A 16,995-nucleotide genomic window follows, 5' to 3' on the forward strand; every position below is an offset into this window, starting at 1 on the left:
TATTGATATGAGTCACAAACTTTCAGCTTCGGATGGAACTTTGTTGGAAGACAAAGGGGTCTTTCAGAGACTTTTTGGGAAGCTTTTGTACCTGTGCATGACTAGGCCAGATATCGCGTATGCTGTCAGTTGCATTAACCAGTTCATGCATGCTCCTAGAGATACCCATATGGCAGCAGCAGAACGGATTTTGTGCTATCTGAAAGGCTCTTCAGGAAAAGGAATTTTATTTGCCAAACATGGTCATCTGAAACTTGAAGCCTATACTGATGCTGATTGGGCTGGAAATATTGATGATAGAAGATCTACTTCAGGGTATTGCAGTCTGGTGGCTGGTAATGTTGTCTCTTGGAGGAGTAAGAAACAAACAGTTGTGGCTCGATCCTCCACAGAAGCAGAATATAGAGCCATGGCACATGGAGTCTCGGAATTATTGTGGCTAAGGTCCTTAATGGAAGAACTTGGGGTAGATCATGACAAACCCATGATGTTGTACTGTGATAATCAGGCTGCCATCAACATTGCTCACAACCTGGTACAACATGATAGAACCAAACATATTGAGGTTGGTAGACACTTTATTCGTGAAAGAGTCTCCTCCGGTGAAGTGTGTCTTCCATTCATTATTTCTGAAGGACAACTGGCAGATTTTCTCACCAAGGGCATTTCCGAGGCAAGGCTTCAACATGACACTGGCAAGCTGGGCATGATTAACATCTATGCTCAGCTTGAGGGGGAGTGTAGAGAAGATGGGCCGAATGGCCCATAGACTGTCATTTCATGTTATGTTATGTTTCTCTCTGTTGTGGGCCTTATTCTGGGCCCATACTCTGTAATATTCTGTTTTTTGTATTTTCCTGCTCACTCAAGGGCCTCTCTGTAATTTGTCAAAGATTAACTTATTAATAAGATGTTTAGAGTGTTAGAGAGAAGTTATGTTCGAACTTCTTACTCTCTAACACTCATTGCCGCCAGCTCTCTCTTCTCTTCTTCTCCTGTTTGTTCATTTTCTGGTTTGCATCTAATCTCAAACAGTTCCATACATCAAGTGGGCTGTTTTTCAACTGATTTCAAAGGAAGATATCTCATACTTATGAAGAGATTGACCTGAAACTTTGCAAGAACCTGAAATAAGATGTTGTACTTAAGATACTTATAGAAGGTGATGGCTGGGAAGTGGAGACTAGGCTTTTGGTTCTTCTTGAATTTGATAAGTTCAGCCTCATTTTCTCTTGAGGAATCCGCTGAAAATAGTTTGGTGTACTTGTCTGGCAGGGGCCGAAGACCAGGAGGAGAGGAAGAAGATTAAGGAAGAAATAATGAGTTTTGATGGAGATTTGGCTGCAATTTTGGAGCAGTTGCATGCAAGAAGGGTAACTGCCAAGGAAAGGCAGAAGAACTTGGAGAAGAGTATAAGAGAAGAGGCTAGAAGATTGAAAGATGAGAGTGGAGCTGTAAATGGGGATAGGGACTGGAGGGGTTATTGCTGATAAAGATGCAGAGAATGGTTGGTTGAAAGGGCAGTATCAGTTGCTTGATCTTGACAGTCTTGCATTTCATCACGGTGCTCTCTTGATGGTGAACAAGAAATGTGAGCTTCCATTGGGGTCATTTAGGAACCAAAACAAGGGATATGAAGAATTCATGTTCCAGCCTTGAAACCAAAACCACTTGCACTTGGTGAAAAACTTATAAAAATCTGTCATGCCTGACTGGGCGCAACCAGCTTTCAAAGGGATGACCCAGCTTAACAGAGTGCAAAGTGAAGTTATGAAACTGCACTATTTACAGCAGAGAATATTCTTTTATGTACTCCCACTGGAGCAGGTAAAACAAATGTTGTAATGTTAGCTATCCTTCAACAGATAGCAATGCATAGAAACCCAGATGGGTCATTTAACCACAACAACTATAAGATTGTCTATGTGGCACCAATGAAAGCTCTTGTTAAAATATGGTATTACAGAGATAAAATTTAACAACATATATATATTTGCTGCAGCAAGTCTGGAACAGAAAAGAAAGAAGAGAAGAGGAGAAGAGAAGAGAGGGAAGGAGAAAACTGTCAAACTGTGTTTGAGAGAGATTAGAATGACTTGATCGTCTCATTGAAGTTGGCCCAGCTTCATATTAACATTAAGTAAATGGAAAATTACATGTATGCCCTTAATTATAAAAAAGATAGTGGACTGGAGTGTCCTTATTTTAAACACATAATTACTTAATTACCCTGCTGCCCAAATACACCCAATATAACACTCTTTCAACACTCCCCCTCTACCTGGAGCATATATGTCATATAAGCCTAGCTTGTTAGTGATGAAGTCAATACGAGGGCGATATGGAGCGGCTAGAGCCTTGGTCCATAAATTAACCAAATGTTCTCCTGTCTTCACAAATGATATGTCGATATCACCACTTAGAATTTTTTTTTTCTAACAAAATGGTAGACTACCTCAATGTGTTTCATCCTCTCATGGAAGACTGGGTTTGATGCAATATGAATGGCAGCTTGATTATCCGTGTAAATGCATTGGAATCTTCATTGGAATCCCAATTTCTTGAAGGAGACTTTAAGCTACATTAGTTCTCTTGTTGCACGACTCATGGCTCTATATTCAGCTTTTGCAATTAGCTACGACATTTTGTTTCTTGCTCTTCTAGGAAATAAGATTACCACCTAAAAACATACAATATCCTGTTGTTGGCCTTTTGTCTGTTGGTGATCCAGCCTAATCAGCATCAGTGACCCCAGTTACAATCAAATGACCATAATCTCTATTAACAATCCCCTTAAGATACCTTATGGTTCTGTACACAGCTTCAAGGTGAGGAACACATGGAGAGCTCATAAGCTGACTTACAACCCCTATTGCAAAACAGCTATCTGGATGAGTAATAGTCAAGTAATTCAATGTCCCTACAAGTCTCCGTTACTGCCCAAGATCATCTACTAGCTCCTCTTGATCTGAAACAAGTTTAGCATTGGGATCCATGGGAGTAGCAACTGGTTTACATTTCCATAATACCTGTCTCCTCAAGTAAGGTAAAGCCAGGTATAATGAGAAAAGTCATCAATAATAGAATAAAGTATTTATAACCACCCATACAAGATAAATAGTGTGGCCCCCACAAATCAGAGAGAACAATATGAAAATGAACTATAGATCTTTTATTACTTGTAGGATAAGGGTTTCTACAATGCCTTGACAACTCACATGACTCACACTGTAGACTTGACAAAACAAAGTTGGAAACAAAAGACTCAACGAAGAAAAAGAAACATGACCCAAACAATAATGACTATCCAAGGAGCTCAGGAGAAGGTTTAGAGGGCTGGAAATAGAGATTTAATGGACACTTTGGAAAAGAAGTTTGAGGTACAAGAAGTGAAACATGCATTATTCTTAATGGAGAGATCTCAAGCCTTGGGGCCAGATGGTTTTATGATGACATTCTATCAAGATTGTTGGGAGATAATTGGGGGTGATTTGATGGAGGTGTTTGATGAATTCTTTGAGAAGGGAAAATTGAACTCAGGGGAAAATGCAACTTTCATTGCTTTGATACCAAAGAAAGTGGATGCAATTCAGCTAAAGGATTTTAGGCCAATTAGTCTGGTGGGAAGCATGTACAAAATTATATCTAAGGTGCTGTCTCTAAAAATAAAGAATGTCCTTGCGTTGATGATATCTCCAAATCAAGGGACCTTTGTTTTTGGGAGACAAATAATGGAACAGATTCTAATTGCTAATGAATGTGTAGAGTTTAGAAGAAGGGAAAAGCAAAAGGAGCTAGTTTGTAAACTGGATCTAGAAAAGGCTTATGATATGGTAGATTGGGGCTCTTTTGATGGATATTCTCAATTGTTGGGGTTTTGGAGAGAGATGGTGCAGATGAGTAAAGGGTTGTATTTCTTCATACCATTTCTTAATTTTGGTGAATGGAGTAGCTAGAGATTTCTTTCCTGCTAAAAGGGGCCTTATACAAGGTGATCCTCTATCTCCCATCTTATTTACCTTGGAAGCTGATGTTCTGAGTGAAATGATTGTAAGGGCATATGCTAATAATATGTTTAGAGGCTAGAGAGTTGGAAGGGAGGAAGTGGTGGTTACACATCTAATAGGATGAAAACATCGATAACCCTTTTGAGATGAAGGATAACTAAAAAAAAGCGCAAGGGATAGCATGAGGGTCAAGCTTATCACAAGTAGAAGTCAAGTCATGAATGAAGCAACAACACCCAAAGACACATAGGAATTGAGAACAAAGGGGCCTCAAGAAACAAAAGTTGATGTGGGGCCTTGTACCCTAGCAACCGAGATAGCATACTGTTGATGATATATATAGCAGACATAACAATGTCCATCTAGAATTTTTTTGTTCATTTTGTTTCCACACTTTCCCTTTTGCCCTTTTGTAGCTGAATCTCATGGAGAGTGTCATTATTAATATGAATACTATATATCCTTACTCCTCAAGTGTCTTGTTGGTAAGCATATTCCTCCACCTTACATGCTACTGCAAGCAAACCTTTGTTTAGTTTGCTTCTAAGGTTTATCTCTAGCTATGTGTGAAAATGTATTTTGATGTTGATTTGATGCTATCTTTTTGTGACAGAGAAACTGATATCAATTTGTTTGCCACCGTGCAGATCCTTTTTAAATACCCTACTGGGAAGAAGCTTGCCTTACAACCAAAGGATTTACCTTCATTTTGTTTTCCTGGAAGTGTTAAGGTTTGGTGCAGCTGATTTCTTTTACATACTCCATTTGCATGCATTTTTGAGTTTTCTCCTTGAAATTGTTGGTCGAATTTAGTTGTGTTCCTTTTTGTTAACGCACTCCTAGTTTTGTGTCATCTAAAGTACAATTTGAATGTTATCATAGACGTTTCTTGTCTTTTTGTTTTGTTTTGCTTTAATTTTTGTTTCATAGTAAATGAAATGGAATTCATTGAAAAGGAAAGGGATTGCAAGATAAGAATGTTGAGATCATGGGTTGTCCAACCCTTTCCATTTCAAACATATGTTGCTATCTCTTATCTATTTTCTAAATAATGTGGAGAATTGGTGGAATAGATGTCAGGTGGATGAATGGGAAGGATTTAAATTTGTGGTGGAATTAAGGTTGATGATCAGTAGGTTATATTCTTGTGTCTCACTTTAATGATCTTTTGGTCCTAGTTATAGTAAGATGAATTGAAGGACTATCTTGGGATCAAATCTATCTTGGAGTAGGCTGGTTCGAACTTTGAAGCACGATTTTGGCTTCTATAGGTGTAATGTGGGCTGTGCTGGCCCAATTCGATCCACTTTTTTGGGTTGCCCGCACTGTAGTGGGCCATACTGTGCCGACACATGGGCCTTGGCAAGCTGTGCCAGCTTAGCCCGAAATCCCTCAAGAGGGAATCCCAACACAGCCTGAGGACTTGGGCTGTGCCGCGGGTGCATGATTGTTTTAGAAAAATTGAAAAAAAAAATAATGAAAAGTTAAAATAAATTAACAAGATAGACAAGAAATTGAAAAAAAAAGATCTTAAAATTTTAGTCCATATTAATTTTGATGTATACAATTTTTATATATGAAATAATAATATGAATTGAAAAAAATTACAAAAAAATAATATAATAAAATTGAAAATAAAAAGTTATATATATATGGCATGCCTGGAAATGTCTGCTTGCTACAGTTGCCATGCTGTGCCAACCTGTGGGTGGCCTGACCTACTTTACAGCTCTAGTGGCTACAGAAAACGGAGGCTACTTTGTGGTGCTATAGTAGTGAAGGAAAAAGGTTCAGGTGGTAGACTAGAGATATGGAGGTGAAGGTTTCTTGGATCCCAAAGGACGCTAATAGCTTGGTAGATACTCTATAAAGCAAGGGGTGTAGATGGAGAAAATGTTTTGGGCACAATTGTGAAAAAGTAAAATGATACTCAAAGAGAGTAGAGATGAGACCCTTTTCTCTAAAAGAAAACTTGTGCATATATGGACTTAATCACATTACATTATTAAAATTCTGATTGTTATTGAACATTAAAAGGAAGTACAATTGAACATTTAAGGCTAAAAAACCTATAACAAGTAACATATGAGTCAAATAGAGAAGATTAAGATACTTAAGTTGGTATCTTGTTCTCTGTCTCCCTTTTTGACTTTTATCTATCTTTTCTTTATTACACATGTCATGTACTTTCCACTTTGACTTTTGTTTTTTTTTTGTTGCTATACATTTTGATTAGATTGAGAATCCTTTTTTGCAATTGTATTCCTTTTTTTCTTTTGGATTTATATTGATTTGGTAAGTGAATCATATCAAAATAGTAAACCAATCATGCTTTTACTAAATCCCCAATTGTTCTTTAAGGACAAGATTTTTAAAAACTACGATCATTTAATGAAATATCAAAAAGTTTCTAACAATATTAAAAAATTTTAAACCTTATATGTATAGCTTATTGATGAAATCTTAAATATAACCGATATATTTACAATATATTGAAAATATTAGGGAAAAAAAGATTATTGGATAATTTCAGATCCCCTTAGAATTGACAATTTTGGAGAAAATCTTGCAGACATCACCGATGTTTTGAATCATGGTTGGACTCGTAGATGAAGATAAGGTTAGGAGTGTTGTTTTCAGTATGACAGGAAGCAAGACAATTAGTGTTAGACAGTTTTGTATGCCCTTAGCTTCAATCAAAATTGATGTACCTTTTGAGTTTATTGTAAATGAATAAAAGTGCATATTTGATTCATGTTCCCTTGGTATGTTTCTGTTTAATACCCTTAAACTGGACACTTATTGAGACTCGTGTTAGTTTAGAATGTTCACAGCCAGTGGGTCGGTCTGGGGAGACCTATCCTGACAAGGCTGACACTGTGGTGCCACCAAGTCGGTTGGGGTGGCTTGTCTCAGCTACCGGGGTGAGACCCTAGGCACATACAGTGTGGGATTAATTGAATCTTTGAACTGGACCGGATTTCCAGTATTGCCCTGGACCTTGGAGATTGATGGGCAAAACTGGAAAGTTACACCCGACCCTTAGACTCGATTATGATACTGCACTAGGTTTCGGATCGGGCTGTCTTTGATGTACCAATCAGTGAGATCCATAGCGGGGGTCAAAACCTGGGTATGTTGGGACAATCCGAGAATTCATCTGAGTGGGTGATCATAGTGACAGGATCACCCCCTTTGTCGGACAAAGGTAATGATCGGGGATGCACTCTCACTGTTGGAAACCAAGACTGTCGGCAGCCGATTTCAACCGTTGAGATTTGTTTTGCAAAGTATATTTTATATGAGATATAAAAGTATATATATTATGGTTTCTAAAATGTTTGCAAAAGGGTTTTAATTCCCAGGATCCATATAAGTGGAGAGTGCAACACTGTTCCTTGCAGCCGAGGGAGAGGTCCTCTCTTGTCGGGCAGTGTATGATCATTAAGGGCTGAGAGGTTAAGTGTAAGACCATTGAGGATAATACCTGATGGGCTGATCTTGCATCTGCCCACAGTCCCTGGGTGTTACAAGGTGGCTTGGCCCAGGGACCACTTAGGGTAAGTGTTGGGCCCATAGAGCCCATTCAATGGGTTTCAGGGGGTGCACTGTCTTTAACAGTGTATTCGACCAGGCCTTGTAACAAAGGCTGGACTAAACCCATGTGGCTGATGTGTAGATCAATGCTTGGGTCCCACGCCATACAAGGAAGCCCAACTGGGCAGCAGTTAGGAAGGATAAGTGAGCACATAAGCTTAATGGGCCTAAAGCCCATTTCGAACTAGGCTATTTATTTAGTTAATTAAAGGGGCGGATTCTGAGATGGATTAGCAGATAGGATCGGGTCTTAATCCTATCCACTCAGAGAGTCCAGATCTGAATGTGATTCAGATCTAGAAACATCCTAATGGGATTAGGAGAAAGCTGATCTAATCTGTAGATAAGATAAGGGTTTATCCTTATCACTAGAAGAGAAGGCTGATCCAAATATGATTTGGATAAGCAGCTCCTAAAGGGATTAGAAGCTGATCTTTTAAGTTAACAAAAGAAGGAGGGGGCGGCAGCCTTTAGGAGATATACATCAGATCCTCTTTAGTGCTGAAATCAAGAAGAGAGAATTCTGCACCCTGCGAATACTCTCTTGCCGCCTCCCTGTTCTTGCCGCCCTGTTTGCCAGTTCGATCTCCAGTTGTGGGAGAAGTCAAGATTGGATCTTGACATCAGTTCTTTGAGAAATGATTGAAAGGAAGCTGTGCTCACGTACCATTCTACTGATTCTTGTGAAGGACAAAGTTCTTGGGGAAGAACACTGCTGATTCTGCTCCATCCTGCACTGCGCCATCTTCAGTCGGAGCAGTCTTTGGATCCTTCTTTGGGCGTGAACACCTTCGTTGGGAGATATTACTTCTCCGTATCGGGTATAATTCTCTCCTATTCCTTTTGGTTCAGATCTGGTTCAGTTTATGGTTCAAGAATGATCATTGAAAATATGATTTTCTAAATAGGGAATGTGATTCCCAGTTGAAGGGAGAGAAAAATTTTTGAAAATCGCCCCCTTATTCCGCAATCTTTGGGCGTCCATGGGATGGATCTCTCATCCCTTCAATTAGTCCTGATGTATTCTCTAGTGCTTTCTTTTAGCACTATTGAGAGTTAATTGAAGAGGATATAATGAGTGTTTCAAGAGTTACATTGTAAGGGGAGAACCAAAAAGGGTATGGTAGCCACTTTCATTTCTTTGGTACCAAAAAAAAAAACAATGTGTCCTAGTGACTTCAAACCTATTACCCTAATCTCCAGTCCCTATGAAATCATAGTAAAAATTCTTGCAAGATGAATGAGAAAAGTTCTTGTATTTGTGGTGTCTCAACTACAAGGAGTTTTTATTAGGCTAGGCAAATTATTGATCAATTTTTGATGGAAAATGAGGCAATGGAGGATGCTAAATAAATGGAAAGGAGGCGTTTGTGTGCAAGTTTGACTTAGAATGTTGATTGGGATTATATGGATGCTACAGAAAGTGAGAATTTGGCAATGTAGATCAAATGGATGATTACTTGTGTATCCTCCACTCACTTTACCAATTTTTGCACAAAGCTAATTTGCTTCTACTTTCTTGAGATGGCCAAAGAAAAGGGGATGAGTATTATGGAGATGTGTAAGGGTGGCTGTGAGCTGGACTTTATGGGAAGAAAGAAATGCAAGATTATTCCTAGACAAGGAAAGAAGTAGAGAAGCTGTCATTGAAGTCATTATGGTGAGAGTGGTTCATTGGGTAAAATCTATGAAGATATTTGCTGATTTCCGAATAGGTGATATCATGAACAAATGAAAGAAGTGGCAAGTTCTGATTGACCACAATTCTAATATAAGCATCGACTGAAATAGGTGACTCTCTAAGGGCTGAGTTTGTGGCGGTTATGGAAGGACTGCAAAAGGCTAAAGATCTGAATGTCAGAATGCTGATTGTAGAAGGTGATTCAAAGCTGGTTGAGAAGGAGAGAACCCTTCCAGCAGTAAAGGAGTGTAAGTAGAGCTATACACTGGCTGAGAACCTTAGAATCCTTTTCTCCGTTTTCCTTTGCGGATTTTTGGAGAAGCTGGGCTGCAATGGCTAACTTGTCCCATTTATAAAAAAAAAAGGCTAATTTTTCCTCTCAGAAAAGTAAATCTGCAACAGTTTGGATACCTCCCTCAGAAGGTTTTATCAAACTGAACTTTGATTGGAGCAGTCAATGCAATCTGGGATTGCCAGGGATTGGAGTCGTCTTGAGAACTGAGGATAGCAAGATCTTATCACTGTTTTCAGGCCCGGTGGGAGTAGGTGATTTTACAAGGGCTGAGCTGCTGGTTGCTGTACAAGGAATTCAGATCGCCGACCAACTTGGGATAGAGAAGTTACTGATTGAAGGGGACTATGGCGATTGTGGGTTGGTTGCAGAACCCCGATTCAGCTACTTGGAGCTATAGGGATCTTATGAAAAAATTTGAATGGCTAACAAGACATGATCATTAGAGTCCAATGGGTGGGTAGGTCGGCAAATGCTTTTGCTGTCTTGCCAAACAAGGGGTTTCTAGGGAAGAGCTTTTTTGGGCAAGTCTGTAATTTATTATTATTTTTTCTTGTTTCACTGTAATATCTAGGAGAGGCTGCACCTCGCGCTTCTCCAAAGGATGCATGTAACAGATTATTCCCTTTGATTAGTGAAATTCACATTTTAATTATAAAAAAAAGGTGATTCAAAGCTGGTTTTGGAGTGGTTGAAAAAGGAATATAAAGGTTTTGGACAATAATGAAAAGAAAAGAGATTCAAGTGGATGATTCAAGATATGGAAGTGAAGTTCAGCTGATGTTTTAGCAAAACAAGGGGTGGGGAGGAACCAGTTGTTTTGGGTTCAGCTGTAACAGTTTTTTTTTTTCTGTAGAGAGTTAAGATAGTTTACGTCTCCCTATCTTGTAATCTTAATATTTCTAATGAAATTCTGTTATTGATAAAAAAACTTCTACAGACTTAGCCCAAGGCACATAATTCTCACCATCCAGTTTAATAGAAGTCATCTGCACATTCAGGTAACTAGGGGAAACCGTAACACTAGATTTGTGTTCAGTGCTGTCTCCCATAGCTGCCATGGTAAAAACAAACTTTCGACTCACTAGTATGTTATACCACCTCACTTGCTAGCCACCACACTGCACACTAATGGCTGGTTATTTCTGAAAACATCTGCTGTCACAGTTTTTGGCAATAATAGTCACTGCTTTCCTACACTTACAATATCACAAAACCACCCGGATACACCCCACACACATAGTAATAGGTCTGCAACCAATCAATACCTGTTTCACACTGTAACACCCATGCAACCCACCTATTTGAACCACACAAATCAGTCCTGCATTAATCTGTCCACTACACTACCTGAAACAGCCCTCTTCAATCCATCGGTTAGAGGGTTTTCTACCAACCACCTGAAATGACCTCTGCACCACCAACTGGAGGCATGGAAACCTCCAGAAGAAGAAAATGGTCACTCCTTTTCATCCCTTCTGAAAATCTCCAAGTCATTGATGAGATACCTGCAGAAAACTAGGGTAAAGGGTGATGCAAAAAAATTCTGGGCAGATCTGATTACAGTTGCTCTGCTACCATGCTACAATTCAGATCTGTACTGGTTTCAGCCCTAGAATTACAGAAAAACAGCAGAGAAGAAAGAGAAAAGAGAGAAAGAAGAGAAGAGAAGAAGTAGGAGAGGAAGACTGGTTCGAACTAGAGAGAATTGTTCTCTCTCTAGTCAGCCAGATATTATTTATAGGTTTCTAATTAAAATCACAAAGACAGTTATGACCCTAATTAAGTATGGGACAGAACACTTAAAACCAGAATATAAAGACATTACACCACACTCTTAACATAAAACAAAATGACCAAATTACCCCTTTACAGCCAACTCTAACAATTTGAACTTCTATTATTATGAAATTTACATATCATATATTCTGTTTTAGTCCTACTTGTTTTAAAACCTCTTATTTTGAAGGTATTTGTCCATAAACTTAATCCTTCATTAATTTCATCAATTAAAACAATGCCGTCTGCGAACAACATACACCATGGTAACTCTTCCTTGTTCTCTCTCTCTCTCTCCTCAAAGGGAAATCCATTTCTGGCATCATGTACTTTCTACTTCTCGTAAGGGGTTTGATAGGAATTGGGGGTCTAGGAGAAACCTTGGAGTGTTAGAAGTCGAGCCAGTGATCAAATTGTTGAACATCTTGGATGGGATCTTCCTTGATCCTGAGGAAGAAGATGATCATATTTGGACACCTCATCCTTTTGGGGGTTTTTCTTGTGCTTCTTTCTTTATGGCTCTGTATCATAAGCTGCAGTCTTTTCTTGTGAAAGAAGTTGGTGTAAACCTATTCCTCCCAAAATAGGGGTGTGCTGTTGGGTAGCTTTTCATGAAAGTATTAACACTTGCGATCTCCTACAGAGGAGGCGTTATTGGAACTTGTCCCCTAATTGTGTACATTATGTAGAACAGATGCCAAGTCTTGTTACCATTTACTAATCTCCTATCTATTTTTTCTATGCATTTGAGAGCTGTTCTTTTGTCTTTTTGGATGCGGGTAGAACTTTCCTTCATGTGTGTTCAAACTTCTTTGCTTCTACAACGTATTGGAGCCCAAAGAAGAGGGGATGGATAATGTGGAGGTGTATAAGCACTGCAAGGGTTTAGATAATACCTCCAGAACTGCTGAGATTTCTCAGTCCAGCTTCTAGACCAGCAAACACAGGTCTCCCACACTTCAGTTTGTGCTCTAACAGTACATAGCTGAACAGCTTAGGGTCTCCTTGGTCCGAAACTCCAAGGCAGAACCCTTGAGAGAAAGGAGGAACCTAATTAACTACAACCAGAGCTTGGGTTCCAGGGAATGAAGTCAATGAACCGTAACCGAAAAGAAAAAAGGAAAAACGAAGAGAAGAGAAGAGAAAGGAAGGAAAATGAGGCAGGGTCTAGGGTTGATTTAGTTGCTTTGATATCATGAAGTTGTTCAGCCCTAACTTGATATTTAAATGAGATTTAAAAAACATGAAAGTACGAAACTGCCACCTCCACTATTTGGCAGTAGAAAGCCTGTTACATAAAGTCAGCCCAGGCCTGATAAGCCCAAAATAAGAAAGTCATAGCAAGGCAGAACATAACAGCCCAGGCCACATAGATTATGTCCCACAACAGTTCTATATATCAATGTTTTATAAACTGGATTGGACTGGCCAATCAAACCAGATTAAACTAGAATACAACCCTAATCCGATTGAAACAGGCTACTTCTGGCTGTTTTATGCTGAAATGCCCAGTTAACTGGGAAAATCCAGAATCAGGCCCATTTCTGGTCTGACATCTTGTTCAGTTTTCAAAATATTGCTATCATCTTTCCATTTTGTGGCAGTGGGGATGTGGAATGTGATTGACTGATTGGTGATGGATGGTAGTTGTGAAATTGGTTCAGGATCATTTTGTATCTATATCTGTATTTGCACCTAACTTTGATGTTGAGGTGGGAGGGAAAAAGGAGATGGGGCTTGTTTCATTGAGAAATCAATTCCTATCTATGACTGATGCTAGTTTTAAGCAAGCTCTGGCAGCAAGTGAAGGTGCCCTACCCATGAACTTGCTGCCTCCACAACCTTTGGTGCTTAAGCCGTTGCACTAATGTGCAGCCTTCTGAAGCAGCTAGCAGAATGATTTAAAGTTGATGCAAGTGCCAGCGTGCAAGAAAGCGAAAGCTACAAAGCTGAAGCAGCAAGAGAACTAGCTGTGTGTTAGTGCAATGGGTTGAGTCACTCAACCCATTGCTTGTTTCCTAAGAGCAAAAGAAGGCAGCAAGTTGTAGGGCACCCATTGGGGTGCCACAATGAACAGGTTGCTTTGCCAAATATAAAAGGTTCTAACACAACATTTTGTTTTTACATTTTATGACTTATTTTATTGAATACATTTTTGTGCTGTTGTTTATCAAACTGAGAAGGCATCCTTTGAATTTTAAGAAGAAAATTTTGACACATAGTGCCTTTTGGAGGTGATGTGGACAGTGGAAAAGTTCATTTATATTATTAATCCCTGACATTTCTTATAAAGTAGATAGTTTGTGTTTGCTGAAATAGGGCTGTCGAATGAGAGAAGAAGAGGAAGAAGAAGAAGAAAAGAAATGAAATGGGCGGCAGAATAATGCTCAGCCAGCCCTAATCTATTATATATAAGGACATTACATAATGTTACATAAATAGACAAGAACGCCCCTGATTAGTGATGGGACACCTAGTCAAAATAAACACTAAATAAGATTAGGCCCAGTAACTAAGGCCCAATAACTGATGACTTAAGACCCAACAAAGATAAACATACAAATTAAGACAGCTGAACCAACACTCCCCCTCAAGCTAAGCATGGATGTCAATCATGTTTAGCTTGCCAAGTAAGTCCACGAATTTCACTGTAGCTAGCCCTTTAGTCAGAACATCTGCAATCTGCATCTCGGAGGGAGTATAAGGAATGCAGAGTTCTCCTGAGACAATTCTTTCTCTAACAAAGTGACGGTCTATCTCAATATATTTTGTTCTATCATGTTGCACTGGGTTATTTGCAATGTTGATGGCTGCCTTGTTGTCACAATACAACCTGAGAGGGCACTCAATCTTTATTCCAAGTTCACGAAGTAGGATCTTCAGCCATAAGAGTTCAACAACACCATGAGCCATAGCTCGGTACTCGGCCTCTGCACTAGATCTAACAACCACATTCTGTTTTTTACTCCTCCATGTAACTAAATTTCCTCCAACAAAGGTACAGTACCCAGAAGTAGATTTCCTGTCCCCAACAGAGCCAACCCAATCTGCATCAATATATCCTTCAACTTCAATTTTACAGTTTTTCCTGAACATAATCCCTTTCCCTGAGCAAGACTTCAAATATTTGAGGATCCTTTCCACAGCTTTCATGTGAGGGATTTTAGGAGTGTGCATGAACTGACTGACAACATGTACAACATAAGCAATGTCAGGGCGAGTAAGGGACAGGTAAATCAACTTCCTCACCAGCTTTTGGTATCTTTCCTTATCAAGGTAGTCCTCTCCTAATGACACCTGTAGACCATGATTCTGTTCTATTGGAGTATCGGCTGGCCTACACCCCATCATGCCTGCCTCGAAGAAGATCAAGGATGTATTTCCGCTGACATATATAGATGCCCTCTTTGGATCTTGCAACTTCAATCCCAAGAAAGTATCTCAGTTGGCCCAGATCTTTGATCTCAAATTCAGCAACCAAAAACTCCTTTAGTCTTTTAATCTCTTCCTGATCATCCCATGTAATTACCATATCATCCACATAGACAATAAGTGCCGTAAGTTTGCCATTTCTCTTCCTTATGAATAGGGTATGATTTGCTCCACTTTGAGTGTAACCCCCTTTCTTCATGACTCCACATAGCTTCTCAAACCAAGCTCGAGGGGATTGCTTAAGGCCGTATAGGGCCTTTCTCAGTCTACATACCTTCTTGCTAAAAACATAACCTGGTGGAGGATCCATGAACACCTCTTCATGCAGGTCGCCATTCAAGAAAGCATTCTTCACGTCCAACTGGTGTAGCTCCCATGAGAAATTTGCAGCTAATGATAATAGAACTCGGATTGTGTTGAGTTTTGCCACCGGAGCAAAGGTTTCTTTGTAGTCAATCCCTTCTTTTTGAGTAAACCCTTTTGCTACCAGTCTAGCCTTGTACCTCTCAATGGACCCGTCCTTCCTATGCTTCACAGTGAACGCCCACTTGCATCCAACAGTGCCTTTCCCTTCTGGTAGATCCACTAATTCCCAAGTCATTGCTTTCATTAAGGCTTTCATTTCTTCATCCATAGCCTCTTTCCATTTTGGGTCAGTTACTGCCTCAGTATACCTGGTAGGAACATGCACAGAAGATAGAGCAGACACAAGAACAATAACGAGGAGACAACTGTGAGTGAGACACAAAATCAGCAATGAGGTATCTGATAGTACAAGAACGAGTAGACTTACGAAGGGCAATAGGAAGATCTAAGTCAGAGGAACTGATAGGATTACCTTGAGTTTCTGAGACAGGTTGATCCGAGTTCAATTGGTCGCTGTCATGAGTTAGAGGACCCTTCTTCCTTCTGTTGTAGGTGATTCTGATATCTCTTTGCAGCCTGCTGGAGTCTTCAGTAATATTTGCAACATCAATAGTAGTAGTTGGTACAATGGGAGCCTCACTAGATTCACCCGAGATACCACAACTAGGTGGATCAGGAGGAGAAGATGGAAGGCCTAAGGTCGAGAGAGGTACAAAGAATGGGGGAATAGAAGAATCCTCTTCCATCCCACTAGTCTCCCCCTGATGAGGATTCTGGGAAGAGTGAAAATAGGATTGAGACTCAAAGAATACCACATCCTTTGTGACATTTTTTCTTGGTGACTAGATTATAACACTTGTATCCCTTCTGAGTAGGGGAGTACCCCAAAAAGATTCCCTTTGTAGCCCTAGGATCCAATTTGGTCTTCTTCGGATCCTTGACATGTATAAAGCATACACAACCAAAGACTCTCGGTGGAAGAGAAAAGTCAGGAAGATGAGGGCAAAGAACAGAGAAAGGAGTTTTCGTCCCCAATACCTTGGATGGCATTCGATTTATTAGATATGATGCAGTAAGGATTGCTTGAGACCAATAGTTTTTTGGAACTTTGTGCTGAAATAGTAAGGCTCGAGCAGTCTCCAATAGGTGCTTATTCTTGCGCTCAGAAATTCCATTCTGTTGGGGGGTAGTAGCACAAGATGACTGATGAATCATTCTAGCATCCTCCATAAACAGATTCAAGGACCTTTCAAAGTATTATGCAGCATTATCTGACCTGAATTGTTTGACCTTCGTACCAAATTGTGTTTCAATCATTTTGAAAAATGTCATGGTTACCCGCAATACTTCTTCTTGTGCTTTTAATAAGTAGATCCATGTGCATCGAGAATAGTGATCAATAAAACTGATAAAGTATCGAAAGCCATCAACAGAAATAATGGGAGAGGGGCCCCAAACATCAGAGTGGACTGAGTCAAAAGAAGCTCGAATTTCATTACTTGAAGTTGAATAAACAGTTCTACATTGCTTTGATAGTTGACAGATTTCACAAACTAACTCTTGACTTGAAACACTTTTGAATAGTTTTGGAAACAACACTTCCAATGATGAAAAAGGTAAATGACCTAGCCTAGCATGCCATAGATGTAACCTAGCTATTGACTCCACATTGGGCTGACTACAAGTAGCAGATGTTTGCAAGGCTGAACTGATGTCTGCATCAAGGTAGTAGAGACCTCCACACTCATGACCGCTCCCAATCGTTTCTCTTCATCAATCTGTCCTGAAAGACACAATGAGTAGGAAAAAAGGTTATGCTACAATTCAAATTTTTGGTAAGC

General features: G+C 39.6%; 1 protein-coding gene across 10 annotated transcripts in view; it reads left to right on the forward strand.

The window, feature by feature from the left end:
- LOC148878641 (DENN (AEX-3) domain-containing protein) overlaps positions 1–16,995 on the forward strand; it is a 167,624-nt gene that overhangs the window by 35,719 nt on the left and 114,910 nt on the right. For all 10 annotated transcript variants that reach the window (XR_016103269.1, XR_016103270.1, XM_088957786.1 and 7 more), the window contains exon 4: positions 4,655–4,738. Coding sequence is in view for 8 of the 10 variants with exons in the window: in XM_088957786.1 (XP_088813912.1) it covers positions 4,655–4,738 (84 nt within the window). In the remaining 2 variants the exon portion in view is untranslated. The remainder of the gene's footprint in view (positions 1–4,654; positions 4,739–16,995) is intronic.

The sequence above is a fragment of the Nelumbo lutea genome, chromosome 1, assembly GCF_056320005.1.
Source record: "Nelumbo lutea isolate HS-2025 chromosome 1, American lotus-T2T, whole genome shotgun sequence".
Classification (NCBI taxonomy): Eukaryota; Viridiplantae; Streptophyta; class Magnoliopsida; order Proteales; family Nelumbonaceae; genus Nelumbo; species Nelumbo lutea.